The sequence below is a fragment of the Blastomyces dermatitidis genome (genome assembly GCF_000003525.1).
Source record: "Blastomyces dermatitidis ER-3 genomic scaffold supercont1.4, whole genome shotgun sequence".
NCBI lineage: Eukaryota > Fungi > Ascomycota > Eurotiomycetes > Onygenales > Ajellomycetaceae > Blastomyces > Blastomyces dermatitidis.
In genome coordinates this window covers 3,035,965-3,052,169 of record NW_025544777.1, presented here as the reverse complement: position 1 = coordinate 3,052,169, position 16,205 = coordinate 3,035,965, and the positions used below count along the sequence as shown (strand labels likewise).

Sequence of the window (16,205 nt, the reverse complement as noted above, 5' to 3'; positions counted from 1 at the left end):
TATCAGGTGATTACTGACTGACAGAGCTTGAAAGATAATAGTAAGTACTCACAGAGTATTATTCAGATGTTTGCAGTTTGACATGATATATACTTTTAACTACTAGAAGTATTTGTAATAGAAGAATAAAATATAGAGATTAAATATATAATAGTGTTCAAGCTGAGTTATAAATAGTAATTACAAACTTCAGTCTATATAGTTATGTGTAGCCAAGAGTCACTAACTCTATTCATTATATAAGAGATAGAAATAGAGGTAAAGAATCCGCGAGAAGCGGGATTTCTTACAAGTTAGCAAATCTAATAGAGCTTTATACATCTTTCACACTGTATGAGATCTTTTATTTAATAATAGCAGAGATCTTATCAGAATTTATTCAGATTTTCTTATCAGCATCTATAATAAAATCTATATATTTTATACTCTTAACTTTAAAATCATACTTGTCTATATCTAGACCTAGTTCTACTTCTCATAGTTATTGTAATACTCTTTGCATATATTCTTGATATTCTTTTCTGAATTCATTAATGAAGATGAGAATGTTATTAAGATGAGCAGTTACAAACTTATTAAGAAAATCTCAGAGTGCTTAGTTAGTATACTTCTGAAATATATTGAGAGTGTTAGTCAGTTCTGAGACTTTGACTAGTCATTTAAAGAGATTGTAACAGATTTGAAATGCTGTAAGCTATTCATCTTCTTCAGCAATATAAATCTTATGAAACACAGTGATAATATCTAGCTTTATAAATTATTAAGCTCATCTGATACATGCTAGAGTTTCATTGATAAGAGATAAGAGATAACAGTCTTTCTTTATCAATCTGTTCAGATCTCAATAGTTTACACAGAATCAGTGTTCTTCACCTGATTTCTTTGCAAAGAGAATAGAAGCTACAGTGAAAGAGTTACTAATATATATAAGTTTCATATTCAACAGATCATTGAGTATCTTTCAAAGAAGAAAAAGTTCATATTGAGATATATTATAAAAAGAGTCATATAATGATTCAGAATTCTTATTATTCTTCTTTTCTAACTTAATACTGTGATTTACTTCCGTGTCTTGTAAGACAGATAAGTTTATAATATTATTTTATCAGAAGATATCTAGATATTTATAATATTATTAAGAGAGTTCTGTATGAAAAACTGTTATTATAATACAGAAGAACTTTTCTAGAGCTTTCTTAATATAAGTCAGAGTGATGAAGTAGATTGTCACATGATTCTGTTATCAGTGACTTTGTCAGTGACTTCTTTTTCAGAGTATTTCATAAGTATTGACAGAGATCTGTGTCAGATTCAGTCTTGTGAACATCATCTTCATGAATTTCATTATTATTATAGAATATTAAACTTCTGTTTCAAGAGTTTAATAAGATGTTTTATTCAAATAGTCAGACAAGTTCTAGTATAAAATTATAGTCAAGATTATTAACTTTATATATATAGACATTTTCATATTAATGTTCTTTAACATCTATATTTAGTTTTATTATATAATAAGTGTCAATGTCTTTTAAGTCATTAAATTCTGTGAGAAGTCAGAGTTTTAATAAGAAGATACACTAAAGATTATAACATCTTACAACTGAAGATTTAATCATTGCATAGTAACATGAACTGCTATCTATCATGACTTTCAAATTATGTATATTATTCATCACAGTAGATATAAGAATCATATACATTATCATTTTCTCTTTAAATTATTATCATCTGACCTCTTCAAGCTTCTGTTTATAACTTTGAACAGAAGCTAGTCTTTTCTCTGTTTCATTGAGACATTCTCATACTTATCTTCTGAATCATTCTCTAATATAACATGGTTGATGCACACTGCTTATATTAATCTTTCTTTCAAATGAGAAGATATATAGATTGATTAGCAGCTGAAAGTAATATGTTCTGATCAGTTACAATTGATGCACACTTCTTATTAGTGTTGATCAGTGACTTCTTCAGAAGCAATTTCAGAGACTCAGAAGTCTGTTCAAATAACAGAAACTCTTGTTTATATATAGGTATTTGAGTTCACTCAATTCATGTCATCTACATTGTTATTCTTTGATACAGCTGTATAAGTGACTGAGATATAACATCTTTTATCACTGTTCTGTATACTCTTAAGCTTGATAAGACAGTCATTCAATATCTGAAGTTGTATGCAGAAGCCTTTATATATCAGGTCTTCATCTACACTTATAAGAGCTTATAGAAGTTTAAAAGTTAATGTCTTCTTAAGCATGCTAATCTTCATTCAATTCTTTTAAGATTGATCACCTGCTTCTAGAATCTTGATGTTGAAGTCAGGGATGAATATAGTGAGAGAAGTATTTCTCTGTTAAGTACTCTGTAATCAATCTAATACTTTCTGTTGCATAGCAGTATCTCTGAACAGAATATTAAGATGTCTTATAATATTATCAGATATATATAACCCTGGTTCACATATCTTTATTCATGAATGAAACTGCTGTCTTATATGATCTGTCAATTAGACTGGCCGCTGGGATCATGAATTTCACATTTAGTCTCATTTAATTTGACCTCATATATTTCTTGGCATAAATCCCGCTGAGACTAGTTATTAAAAAAACATGCAAAGTGACTATATATCAGATTTTAAAATGAAACCATGACTTGAAAAAAATGAGAAAGTGATCTTATTTAATCTCATTTAGTCTCATTCTTAGAATAAAGTTACTATTTTTACATATTTTAAGGTTTTTTTAGACTATTTTTAATTTTTTAAAAAGTAACACTTTTTGATAACACTCAAATGAGATTTAAAGTCATTTAAAGCAATAAAAATAATTTAAATTGAGAAGTAGAAATCATAATCTCATTTGAAAAATATGATAAGAGTAGACAGTAAGTCTCACTGAGACAGTATGAGACTACTATTTAATGTTAAAACTGTGTAATGAGATCAGTTGAATTAATAATAAAACTATTAAAATATCTGATTCTGATCTCAGACACAGTCACACAGTCAGTCTACTTTCAATTGATTATTAATATATTAATCTTAATTAGTTAATGAATTAATAACATCTTCATCTACACTTAGTTTTATAAACATTTTCAATCTTTATAATGAGTAGAGAGTGAGATCAGAAGTATTAAAATATATCAAAGTATCTAAGCATTTCTTGAGTGCTTGTATTGTATTCATATTTAATTCTGTTAGTGTTGAAATTGTCTATGCAGAGATTTCTTATTAAGATAATCATTGAATATCTTCATATTAATGAGAAGATAATAAATGTTTTTCAAGTGTAAGAGATCTACACTAAATAGATTAGTATAATATTTATAAGTCTTATAATACAAAATTGAAAAACATTAGAGCAGAAAAAAAAGAGAAAGTGCTGAAATAAGTAATCAGAGTGAATATTTATACACATACATAGTAAAGCTTCAGAGTGAAAGAATAGAAATTCTGTGAGTTTTCAGCTGAGAATTAATAACTGAGAATTAAAGCTTTGACAGAAATCTATAAAGTATAATGAAATAGTCTATATAATTAATTAGCTGCAGCCCGCCACAGTTTTAATATTTTTTAAAATTATTTTTATATATTTTATCTGTGAAATCAATAAAAAGAGTAATTAATTTCAATATTTTATTTTCAATATAATTTAAGTGATAGTTGAGTTCATTTTAACTATACTTTTTAAGTGTATACTTTTTAATTGTTGATATTTATTTATATAAATATAAATATATATTGATTATTTATTATATAATATTAATATAATAATTCATCACAGCTATATTACTCTTAGACTGATGTAAGAATAAGTACTCACAGGCGATTATTCAGGTGTTTGCAGCTTGGTGTGATATGTACTGTTAACTACTAGAAGTATTCATGATAGAAAGATAAAATGTAGAGATCAAAGATATAATAGTATTCAAGCTGAGTTATAAATAGTATTCATGAACTCCAGTCTATATACTTGTGTGTAGCCAAGGGCTGCTAGCTCTATTAATTATGTGAGAGATAGAAATAGAGATAAAGAATTCATGAGAAGTGAGATTTCTTATATATTCTTCTCTCTCTAAGACTTTGTCCGTGAAGCCTTTCACTGAGTGATTTCATAGAATTAGCTCAGCACTGCAGTGATACTCACTAAAAACCCTTTATATCTATAAAAAATCTCAGTGAGGAAAAATTTCTTATTACTGCAAAGAGAAAAGAGTCTGTTACTCAGTTTCTTATTCTATAAGATTCTTTATAATTTACAGATTCTTCTCTGACTATCATACAGATTCATCTTACATCTTTTATACAGAAGAGTTTCAGTTGACTCTCAATTATTTTCATGAGATTCTTGTATGATCATTATACAGATTCATCTCACAGATAAATCACTCTCTATGAGATTATTCTTATCAAAGAGAAACATTTATGAGTTGATCTTTCACTCATTCTTATAAATCATTGTTCTTTGACACTGTAGAATTGTGAGAAATTTTTCATTCTTTCATCAACTCTGTAGAATTGTAGAATCAAGATATCTACAGTCTGTAATCACTCTTTGTAGTCATATAGAAAGATTCAGACCTGTAATTCACAATCACTCTTATTTACTAGAGTGATCTGACTGTTCTGTAGAATCACTCATAGTGTAAGTAAATCTCTCTATAGTAGTATAAATATCTCAGATCTGTCTGTGAAAACTCATCTTCTTTTCTCTTTTTCTATAACAGCTCTCATTCTCACAAACTGTGAGTATTCTTATTCATTTATGAAGTGTTTTTATTCAGATAATAGAGAGAGAGTGTTTCTGACAATATCTGTGTATTAATTCAAGAACTTTTCAAGAATAAAAAATTTTTCAATTTCAATATCTTCACAATAATATCTGACTGCTGCTGAGCTTCTTATAAGTGTCTCTGCAACTTCTCTAGTCACTTTTTATCAGCTGATGAAGCAGGGACATCACTGCTCATAATCATGTCTTCACTCTTCTCAGTCTCATCATCACACTCAATCTTCAGGCCAGTGACTCATCTCATTCCTCTCTCAGACCAGTCTCTGACTCTAAGCAGCATAGTTTCTCTCTTTGCTGTAAGTCTTCTTATAAGTAATTTCTTACAGACTCTAGCTAACAGTTCTTACAAAGCTTCTGATGTTGTCAGTGTCTTCTGCAGTCTCACAGGCCTACAATCACTCTCTTCCTGCTCACACAATCTCTGACCAGGTATATGCAAATATGTCTAGATTTCTCATCAATAGTTCTCACACTGCAGCGCATTTCCACAATTTCATTGTCAATGAAAGATGAGTTCTCAGATACCTGCAAAATTCAGATAATCAAGGCAATGTGAATGCTATGAATTCATGACAGAAGTTGATCTGAGTAGATAAGCTCTCTCTTCATATCTTAATTATTTTCAGGCTGAATACTCCAGCATAACTAGAGAAGCAGACACAGCTTTGTGAGAGATACCTGATCATACATGCAGACAGTCAGCTTTCAAGACTCTATCACAACTGCATGCACTCTGATGTTCAGCTTCTCTGAAGTCTGTACATTTCTGACAGTCTTTACATCAAATATAATAATTGTCTGTATCATGAGTATGATGCTCTCTGCTTCTTTGAAGAGAGAAATTAGTAGTTATGAGAGAATTAAGTATCATGAGTGTTAAGAATATAAGTTTGAGTTTTCTTTATTTTTTCTTTATTAGACTTCAAATTGTGTTTATGACTCTGTTTATTTTCTTGTTTTTTAGCTTAATAAGAATATGATTTCTTCTTCTCTTATGTATACTGCAGACTGTTCATCTCAGTAGAAACTTATTATCTTATAGACTAGGATTTGCAAATGACAGTGTTAATATCTTTATTACAATCAGGTTCTTAGTAAAGACTGCATTATTCTGACTTATCAGAATTTACAGTATGAAAGTCATATCTCAGCTTCTACAGATGTCTTATCTACTCAGATAATTCTCAAGTGAACTCATTCATCTTATCAGAATACTCTTATCACTGAACCTTGAATCAGAGCTTGTAATCTCACTTCTCTGAGTCAATAATCTCTTTAATCTGATATTCTCTTTCACTCTCTAGTACTTTATGAATAGAGTAATGAGTCACAGAATTCTCTTCTGAGAATTTCTTATATTCATAGAGTAAAGAGATATGAAAAACATTGTATATCTGCAACTCAGATAGCAGTTTCAATCTGTAGAACTGCAAGCTAACTTTCTTCACAATCTTATAAGACTCTGTTCACAAGAGATTCAGCTTCTTACTAGATCTCTGTATAATGATGTTTTCTAGACTCAGTCAGACTCTATCATCTTTCTTGAAACTCTTTATAATATACTTGAAGTTATAGTATCTCTTCTGATACTCTTGAGCCTTTCTCAAGAATTCTCAGACTTTCTCTCAGATCTTCTGAATTCTCTCAGCCTGTTCACAGGTATCATCACACTCTATTAGACTGGCCGCTGGGACCATGAATTTCACATTTAGTCCCATTTGGTCTGGTCTCATACATTTCTTGGCGTGAATCCCGCTGGGACTGGCTATCAAAAAAACAGGTAAAGTGACTATATATCAGATCTTAAAATGAAACCATGACTTGAAAAAAATGAGAAAGTGGTCTCATTTGGTCCCATTTAGTCCCATTCTTAGCATAAAGTTACTATTTTTAGACATTTTAAGGTTTTTTTTAGACTATTTTTAATTTTTTAAAAAGTAACGCTTTTTGGTAACACTCAAATAAGATTTAAAGTCATTTAAAGCAATAAAAATAATTTAAATTGAGAAGTGGAAATCATGATCTTATTTGGAAAATGTGACAAGAGTAGACAGTAAGTCTCACTGAGACAGTATGAGACTACTATCTAATGTTAAAACCGTGTAATGGGATCAGTCGAATTGGTAATGAAACTATCAAAAAATCTGGTCCTGGTCCCAGACACGGTCACACGGTCAGTCTACACTCTATAGTGTACTCTTACAAGTTTATCAAGATCATTCACAAATAAGTCTTAGTGAGCATCTCAAAGAGAGTTTTATCTATACTGACATACTTTGAGTTGTTGTACATAAACTCTGTAAGTGATAATCAATACACTCAGTTATTCTGATTATAATTGACAAAGCACTGTAGATACTGTTCTAATATACTTATCAGATATTCTGTCTGTTCATCTGTCTGTTAATGAAAAGCTGTACTTAGATCTTATGAGATCTTCAGTATAGTTATCAGGTCAGATCAGAACTCTTCTACAAAGATTGATTCTCTGTCTGAGACAATGTTTACAGATAATTCATGCAATCAGATCACATTATAAATGAAGATGTGAGTCAAATTCTTTGACTTCAAGTTCTTGTGAGTGAGTATAAAGTGTGCTATCTTGATAAAGTGATTCACTATCATCAGCACACTGTCAAAGCAGGCATTATATATATTCTTGCTTTCAGAGAGGCTTACAAGAGCATTCATTTCTAGCTATTCTCAAGATTTCTGTGAAATGAGTAGAGAAGTAAGTTCTTTATATGATCTGAACTACACTATCTATAAATTCTGATAAATAGTACAAGAATTCACTATCTTCTTCATAAGTTCTTATATCTTCAGTTAGAAGTATTTTCTTATGAGTAACTTATGAGTTCTAGTATCTGTAAAATGACCTACTAGAGAAGAGTCATGATACCTTTTAATGAGTTCTATGTATAGAAACTCATTTACAGGTACATAAATCTGACCCTCTTTTCACAAGAGATTATTTAAGTTTCTTCAATTCTTTATTTCTGCAGGATTAATCCCTGTCATGAGCAGTTTCTAAATATACTAAGTATATTCATTCTTCAGTTACAGTTCAGACAATCTGAATAGAAGATCTTATAAACACTTATACTCTGTTTTCTCTTATATCAGATCTTTCACAGTGCTTCTCAAAGCCTGCAAACTCTTCAGATTATAGATATCTTCTTCAAGAATTCTCACAGAGATTCTCAGAATGTTGACTCTCAGTGTTATAGAGAGTAGTTGTACAGACTTCTTCTCTCTCTCTTTCTTCTTCTCTTGTAAGAGATTGAGAGACTCTTCAGTCAATCTCTTTGTAACACTCAGTCTGAGCATTCTGTAAAGCTTTTCTATCTTCTCTAACTTCTCTATATCTGTTACTCTGACCTTCTTAACATAGTCTGATCTGTGAGAGAATCTGTCTGCTGAGTTCTTAGTTCTCTTGATATATTCTATCTTGAACTAGAACTCACTCAGTCTCTGAGCTCAGTGAACCTGCTGCTGTGAGAGTTTCTTGATTGAAGTAAACTATCACAAGCTGTCATGATCAGTTCTAACAGTAATCACTGTTACAAGACTCTCAAAGTAGTGATATCAGTAACAGAAGAATTTCACTATTGTGAGAAGCTTCTAATCATGAATGTCATAGTTAATCTCTGTGAGTTGTATCTTTCATAAGAAAAAGATCACTGAAACTCAGTTCTTATTTAACTGTAGTTATAAGACTATTTCTGAAATTGTAAAGAAGAAGACATCTGTCTTCAATCTGATTAAGAGTAAGAAATCAAAGTAAAACAGTATCACTGTATCTATGAATATCTGTTTCAATCTTACAAAGACTCTGTAAGCTTCTGAGATAAGAAAGTTCTCACAGTTCTCTCTTCTTAATAATCTTTATATTCTCTATTCATAGAATAACTTCTTCTTATTTTCACTCTTTAGCATGTCTGTAAGAGTCAAGAAGATTCTTATAAATACAAAGATAAATCATCTATAGAAATTCACAAAGCTCAGAAAGATCTGAATCTCATGAATACTAGTTAGCTTCAGTCATGATAGAATAGTCTTAATCTGTGAAGATTTCATCTGAATATCATCTACAGTGATTATATATTCTAGGAAATTAATTCAGTGAGCACTGAAGTTGCACTTTATAAGCTTAATATACAGTTCTGTCTCATCTAAGGCCTTCAACATGCTTTGCACATGCTCAGTGTATTCTTTCTTCTTCATAAAGTACATCATCACATTATTCAGATATATTATCATGAAGACATTCAGATATACATGAAGTGTTTTATTGATAAAAGACTGAAATACTGTGAGAGTATTAGTCAGATCAAAAGACATCACTAGATATTTAAATAATCTCAGTGTAGTTCTAAAGACAGTCTTTCATTCATTCTCAGACTGTATTCACAGCTGTGTATATATATTAATTACATTTAGTTGTGTGAATATAACAGCTTCTGTGAGACAGTTGATTACATTTTCAATCAGAGATAGAAAATAGTGACTCTTTATTATCTTAAAGTTCAGATTGTGATAGTCTATATATAATCTAAGATCTTCATTCTTCTTCTTCATGAATATCACAGAGGCTTCTGCAAAGGCCTGTGAAGATCAGATGAAGTCATTCTTCAGATTCTTCTTCACATAGATTTGCAAGATCTCTGTCTCATGATAAGAGAGTTTATAGATTAATTCTCAGAAGAGTTTCTACTCTTCTATCAAATCTATTATCAGATTCTTCTCATAGTGAGAGAGAAGCTCAGCTGTCTTTGCTGAGTTGAACATCTCTGCAAGGTCTCAGTATTTCTCTGATATCTGAAGCTCAGTTTTCATAACTGTGAGATTCTCAGACACTTATAAAGTCATTATATAGATAGACTTATATTCTCTGATCAACTCTGCAGCATCAACTGATTCTATCTTCATAAGTAAGTCTGTCAACACTGATCAGAAGTATAAACCTGACTTATGAACAGCTATATGCAGATTGTGTCTTTGAAGTTATACAAGTTTCAAGTACATGTTATCTATGATGTCTGCAATAATCACAGTTTTCATAAATCTTCTTCAGATTTCAGAGAGATCTTACAATTCAAAGATAACTCTTATAAGTTTCTCAACTCTCAGATCTGAGTTCTCATACTCTGCTTATTACAAGAGCAGATTCTTAGTTTTCATCTTTCAGCTCATTCACTCTGTGAGCTTCAGAGACATCACAGTGACCTGAGATTCTGAGTTCATCAATACTTTTCATGCTTGCAGAGCAGCAGTACTCCAGCACAGTCTCTTCTCATAAGCAAGCATTTTTATTAAGAGAGTAACAGATTCAGATATCAGCTTCAAGACTCTTAAGAAGGCTGTTGCTGACTCTGTCTATAACTCTTCAAACTTCTATTTTGATTTGTCTGAACAGTTTGTGCAGAGATATTCTAGTTTAGAACAGATAAAACAGAGTCTCTTTTCCTTGATCTCTCTGTTATATACTCTGTTTATGAAAGCTTGTAAAGCTCTTTCTCTCTGCTTAGCAGTCAGATATGAATCTCTCTATATCTTATTATCTTTTCTTAATAAACCTGTTCTCTGTTATTCTGACTCTCACAGAGCTAATCAGTGATTCACTCTCTGTGAGTCTGTGACTCTCACAGTGATCTGTAAGTGATGAATGAGAGTCATCAGTTTCTTCAGAATCAAGAGCTTAGAGTCTTGCTTAATGAGCTTGTTCTGCATGTCTTTATTCAGTCTCTTTATAAATATCATCATTCAGATCTTGTTTCAGAGCCCTGTTTTCACAGATCTCAATTCATATCATAATTCTATGAAGCACTGTGAGTAGTCTTTATCAGATTTCTTACCTCTTTTTCTAATATTAATGATCACAGTTCAGATATTCTCTGTTCAGCTTATGAAGTCTCTTAACTTATTCTCTAGATAGATCTTGAAAACAGATCAGTGAAATCTCTTATAATCATTCTCTAGATGATTCAGTCAGTTCTTGACTTCAGTGTAATAAAGATCTGTTATTATATAGATGACAGCTTCTTCATCTTTCATGTTACACAGCTGAGCTTGTAAGTCAATTTCAAATACAAACTTGCAAAAGCTTTTATAGATTATAATTCAATAAGTGGTCTTAAGTGATTGCAGCTTGAGAAAGTTTCTTTTCAGTTTGTGAGTATTTCTGAAGATCATGTCTAGAGACTCAGTTCAAGAGTGTTTACAGACAGTAAGCATTTCTTATAGAAAAATAGCTTGATTTCACAGAAGATGCTCAAGAATATTCTTCACTAAGATTGATTCATTTATGAGTTTGAAGAGTTTCTCTGTCACAGATGTAGAGAATTATATTCTGTGAGTAATTGATAAGTTCTCTAAGACTTCTTTCATAACAGTTATTCATAGTTCAGATGACTACTTCTGAGTGTCTGCAGTAGAGTTCACAGGGATTGAAGCATGTGAGTTTCTAGTTCTTTCAGACATAACAGATAGTTGCTGACTGACTGAGCTTGAAATGTAAGAATAAGTACTCATAGACAATTATTCAGGTGTTTACAGCTTGATGTGATATGTACTGTTAACTACTAGAAGTATTCATGATAGAAAGATAAAATGTAGAGATTAAAGATATAATAGCATTCAAGCTGAGTTATAAATAGTATTCACAAACTCCAGTCTATATAGTTGTGTGTAGTCAAGGGCCGCTAGCTCTATTGATTACATGAGAGATAGAAATAGAGGTAAAGAATTTATGAGAAGCGGGATTTCTTACAACTGATCACTGAGACTATGAATTTCATATTTAATCTTATTTAATCTGATCTTATACATTTCTTAACATGAATCTTACTGAAACTAGTTATCAAAAAAACATGTAAAGTGACTATATATCAGATCTTAAAATGAAATCATGACTTGAAAAAAATGAGAAAGTGATCTCATTTGATCTCATTTAGTCTCATTCTTAACATAAAGTTACTATTTTTAAACATTTTAAGGTTTTTTTTAGACTATTTTTAACTTTTTAAAAAGTAACACTTTTTGATAACACTCAAATGAGATTTAAAGTCATTTAAAGCAATAAAAATAATTTAAATTGAGAAGTGAAAATCATAATCTTATTTGAAAAATATAATAAGAGTAGACAGTAAGTTTTACTGAGACAGTATAAGACTACTATCTAATGTTAAAACTGTGTAATAAGATCAGTTGAATTAATAATAAAACTATTAAAAAATCTGATTCTGATCTCAGACACAGTCACACAGTCAGTTTAATTACTCTTACTATAAAAAATATACAGTAGATAATATATATTATAAAAACTCTAAGAAGTGATAAAATATTATAAATTTAAAATTATAACTTAATTTTTAAAAAATTCTTTTTACTTTTGAACTTTTTATATTATATTATTATTGTTTTTTATTTTAAATTTTTCTTTTTCTTTTTTTTTAATTTTCTTAATTTTTAACTTAAATTATATAAAGTATAAGTATCTTTAATTAAATTTTTAACTGTATTTAAAAAAATAATAAAATTTAATAATACTCTGTTAAATTTTCATTGAATGAAAACTATGTTATAATATTATATAAGTAAGAAATAATTTCACAGTTTAATTTAATATTATTTTTAATAATAAGAGTAGAATAAAATTATAATTAAGAATTTAAATATATTCTTTAACTGAGTTTAAATTTTTATTTGAAAAGTAAATCTGAGATTTTCAATATTTGAAATAAAGTGATTTAAGATCAATGTAATGAATATAAACTGTGATTAGAAGTAATGTCTTTAAACAACATGATAACTGTAAAGTTTGATCCTGGTCTCAGTCACAGTTAAACGGCCAGTCTAATGAGGAGTCACATGGGGTGTGCATTTTTTCAACCAATCATATCACAGAATGGGGCCTGCAAGATCTCACCTTCTATTCTAATCAGGTTTTGCAAGCACCTAACATATTACTTCGCTTCGCTCCGTAAATAGGATAACTCTAGCGCTTTTTAATCTCCCTATTCTTATTCTCATGATTGTCTTCTTGTGAAGTAAAGGAGGAAAGAGAGTGATAATCTATTTTAGTCCATTGGGGGAAAAAAGAAGAAAGGAGGGAGAGTGAAGGAAGGGCTTCTCTTTCCTCGTGGAGTTAATCCGCATTGATGTATAATAGCCACCCATCTATGCTAACCCTTATTTGCATCATGCTCAAAACGAGACATTCGGTTCCCAGTTTGAAATAATGTTGAAAAGTAGTATCATTTTTCAGATTAGGTAAAATGCGTAACAGCAAAGCAAAAGGTACCAGAAAACGTGATCATGGCAACACATATCCTCCATCAACAATAATATCGGCTCCGGTTGTGTAACTAGAAGCATCGGAGGCAAGGTACAGGTATGCGCCAGTAAGCTCGTGGGGCTCTCCCTCACGGCCCATGGGGATCTTTCCTCGCCAGATATCCTTGGTGGCCTCGGGGACGAAGTTGGAGAGCTCCGTGGCGATATACCCGGGCGAGACGGAGTTAGCACGTGCGAAGCGCACCCACTCGACGGCGAAAGATTTGCCTACAAGTTGTATGGTTAATAAAACGCCTCTGGTTTAAGATGGAGATCATCGATATTAGAGTAAAAACACAAGAAAGGCACTTACACATATGTATCACAGCGACCTTGGATGCATTATACGCCGCTTGTAGCTGCGGGTAATTGACAATGTGCGCACTCATCGATGCTGTGGCGATGAAGCTTCCATAGGAGAAATTTTCCAGCTTCTTGCCGTTGATATCGGTCCCCTCTTCTTTCTGGCGTCTCCAATGGTGGGCAGCAGCGCGGGCACAGTAGAAAACGCCGTCGATGTTTGTCGCGATGACCTGGCGGTAATGATCCAGTTCGGCATCTACCATGGGGCCTTGAGTCCAGGCGACGCCGGAGTTGGCAATGAAGACATCGAGGCGCCCGTTGAATTCCTTGACGATGTTATTTACGGCGTCAGAGACTGCTTGTGGGTCTGTGACGTTGACTTGATATGCTCTACCTGTATGTATGGAGTAGTCAGCTTCTGCTGACTGGGAGGACTTATGTTCGCTTTTGTAAACACGTAACTTCTTTTTTCGTAAAAAAAATAGGTTCAATTGAACACGAAGGGAACAGATATGTCGTAATAAATAACTAAAGAATGCTTACATTGAACACCATACTTCTTCTGGACCTCCGCCGCCCTGTCGAGAGCAGCTTTGTTGCTATTGTACCAGATGGCAACATTGGCACCCGCTTCGGCCAAAGCGTGTGCAACAGCCAGACCGATTCCTGCGCCAGCACCGGTGACGATAGCTGTTTTCCCCTTTAGTGAGAAGAGAGACATGATCCCCCGATTGGAGGAGGATGGCCTGGTGTTATCTGTCCGGAACTTGCCGTCGACAATTGGGGCGTCCATGTTGGAAATAGGTAGAGAGAAAGGTTGGAACTAGATTATCTAAGAATTGAGTGTCTGAAGACTAAAGCAGAGTCCTTCCAGCCCTCTAGACGTGTGTGTTTCGGTAGCTATAAGGGAAGATATATAAACAGCTGAAGTGTGAGGGGGCACGGGAGGAATCAGTTGGATGCTGAGTAAGAATTGGGGGGTTAATTGGGTTTAAATTACTCCGTTAGATGCGAGTCAACGGCGATTGTAATTTAAAGCAGATGTTAAATCGAACAAGTCAAAATCGTCATACACGGGCGACAGCGGCGGGAAACTGTCAGGAAAAAGAGGTTATACACTACTGAACGCCACCAACATTGTATTACTACAATATTTCTCATCATCATCAGCTTACTACAACACTCATCTAATACTCACTTATGCTAGCTCTCTTGGCTCACACATATATTTTACTATAAATAGCTCTATCTTTTGTATGAAATAGATATATTAAATAGTGTACAGATAATATAACAAGCAGATCTTGATACAAATAAGATTCATATGTCTTCAACATATTCATCTGTGACACTCAATTCAACAGTTATGAGCTCAGTAAGCAGCATCTGAAGAGAAGTGTGATACACTGATCTCAATTCTCATTTGAATTTGACAATAATCATTTGAACTGAGATGATTGATTCTCATTTATATACAGTTCAATCAACTCAATCATCATATCTGATTTCTGGTAAGCAGCATCTGAAGAGAAGTGTAATACACTAATCTCAATTCTTATTTAAATTTGATAACAATCATTTAAACTGAGACAATTATACACTGATCTCAATTCTCATTTGAACTGATAACTATTATTTGAACTGTGACAATTGATCACTGATTTCAATTCTTATTCAAACTGATAACTATTATTCAAACTGAGAAGATAGATTCTCACTTATATACATTCTAATATACTTGACTGTTATATACTCTGAATTCTGATCATATCTATCTGAGATACTTAACTTATATAACAGACAAGACAATGTCTAGTGCAACTGTACACCTTTGCATTTCTGAAGATTGAAAACTTTGATACAAGCATATACTAGAATATACAAAGAATAAGAAGGTATCAGACTTTATCAATCTTGATAAATCTGATATCTTCTCTGAACTAAAAGAACCTCTGAAATCAGAGTGTTCAGAAGAAGCTACTGTGAAGATCAAGATAGTATATAATATCAAGATCACTGTGTGAAAAATTAAATATATGAAATATAAGAAATTGAATGAAGGTATGACAAAGATATAAAATGTCATATGAAGAACAGTGAATATCACAGAGCTATAACATATACATAGTAAGAATGATGATTTAAAGATCATTATTCAATTGTTAAGATATTGTCTCTCTCTCACAACTGCAGACTATCAAGATAATGTGAGAACTTAATATCATAATCTCTGCAAAGCACTGAAAAACAGAGGTATAGAGAAGTGATTAAATAACTGATCACTTATTGAAGATGATATCAAAGAGATAGATATAGCTAAACTGACTGTGTGACCGTGTCTGAGATCAGAATCAGATTTTTTGATAGTTTCATTATCAATTCAACTGATCTCATTACACAGTTTTAACATTAGATAGTAGTCTCATAGTGTTTCAGTAAGACTTACTGTCTACTCTTGTCATATTTTTCAAATGAAACCATGATTTTCACTTCTCAATTTAAATTATTTTTATTCCTTTAAATGACTTTGAATCTCATTTGAGTGTTATCAAAAAGTGTTACTTTTTAAAAAATTAAAAATAGTCTAAAAAAAACTTTAAAAAGTCTAAAAATAGTAACTTTATGTCAAGAATGAGACTAAATGAAATCAAATGAAATCACTTTCTTATTTTTTTCAAGTCATGATTTCATTTTAAGATCTGATATATAGTCACTTTACATGTTTTTTTGATAGTCAGTCTCAGTGGAATTCACGTCAAGAAATGTATGAGA

The 16,205-nt window shown here is 31.7% G+C and overlaps 1 protein-coding gene across 1 annotated transcript; it reads right to left on the bottom strand.

Moving 5' to 3' along the window:
• Positions 1–12,482: 12,482 nt before the first annotated feature.
• Positions 12,483–14,551, bottom strand: BDCG_04262 (oxidoreductase). Its single transcript, XM_045419925.1, has 3 exons — positions 13,977–14,551; positions 13,444–13,827; positions 12,483–13,358 (listed from the first exon to the last, which is right to left on the bottom strand). Exons 1-3 carry the CDS (start codon positions 14,224–14,226, stop codon positions 13,111–13,113), a joined length of 882 nt encoding a protein of 293 aa, XP_045276126.1. The 5' UTR covers positions 14,227–14,551; the 3' UTR covers positions 12,483–13,110.
• Between the last annotated feature and the right edge of the window lie 1,654 nt (positions 14,552–16,205).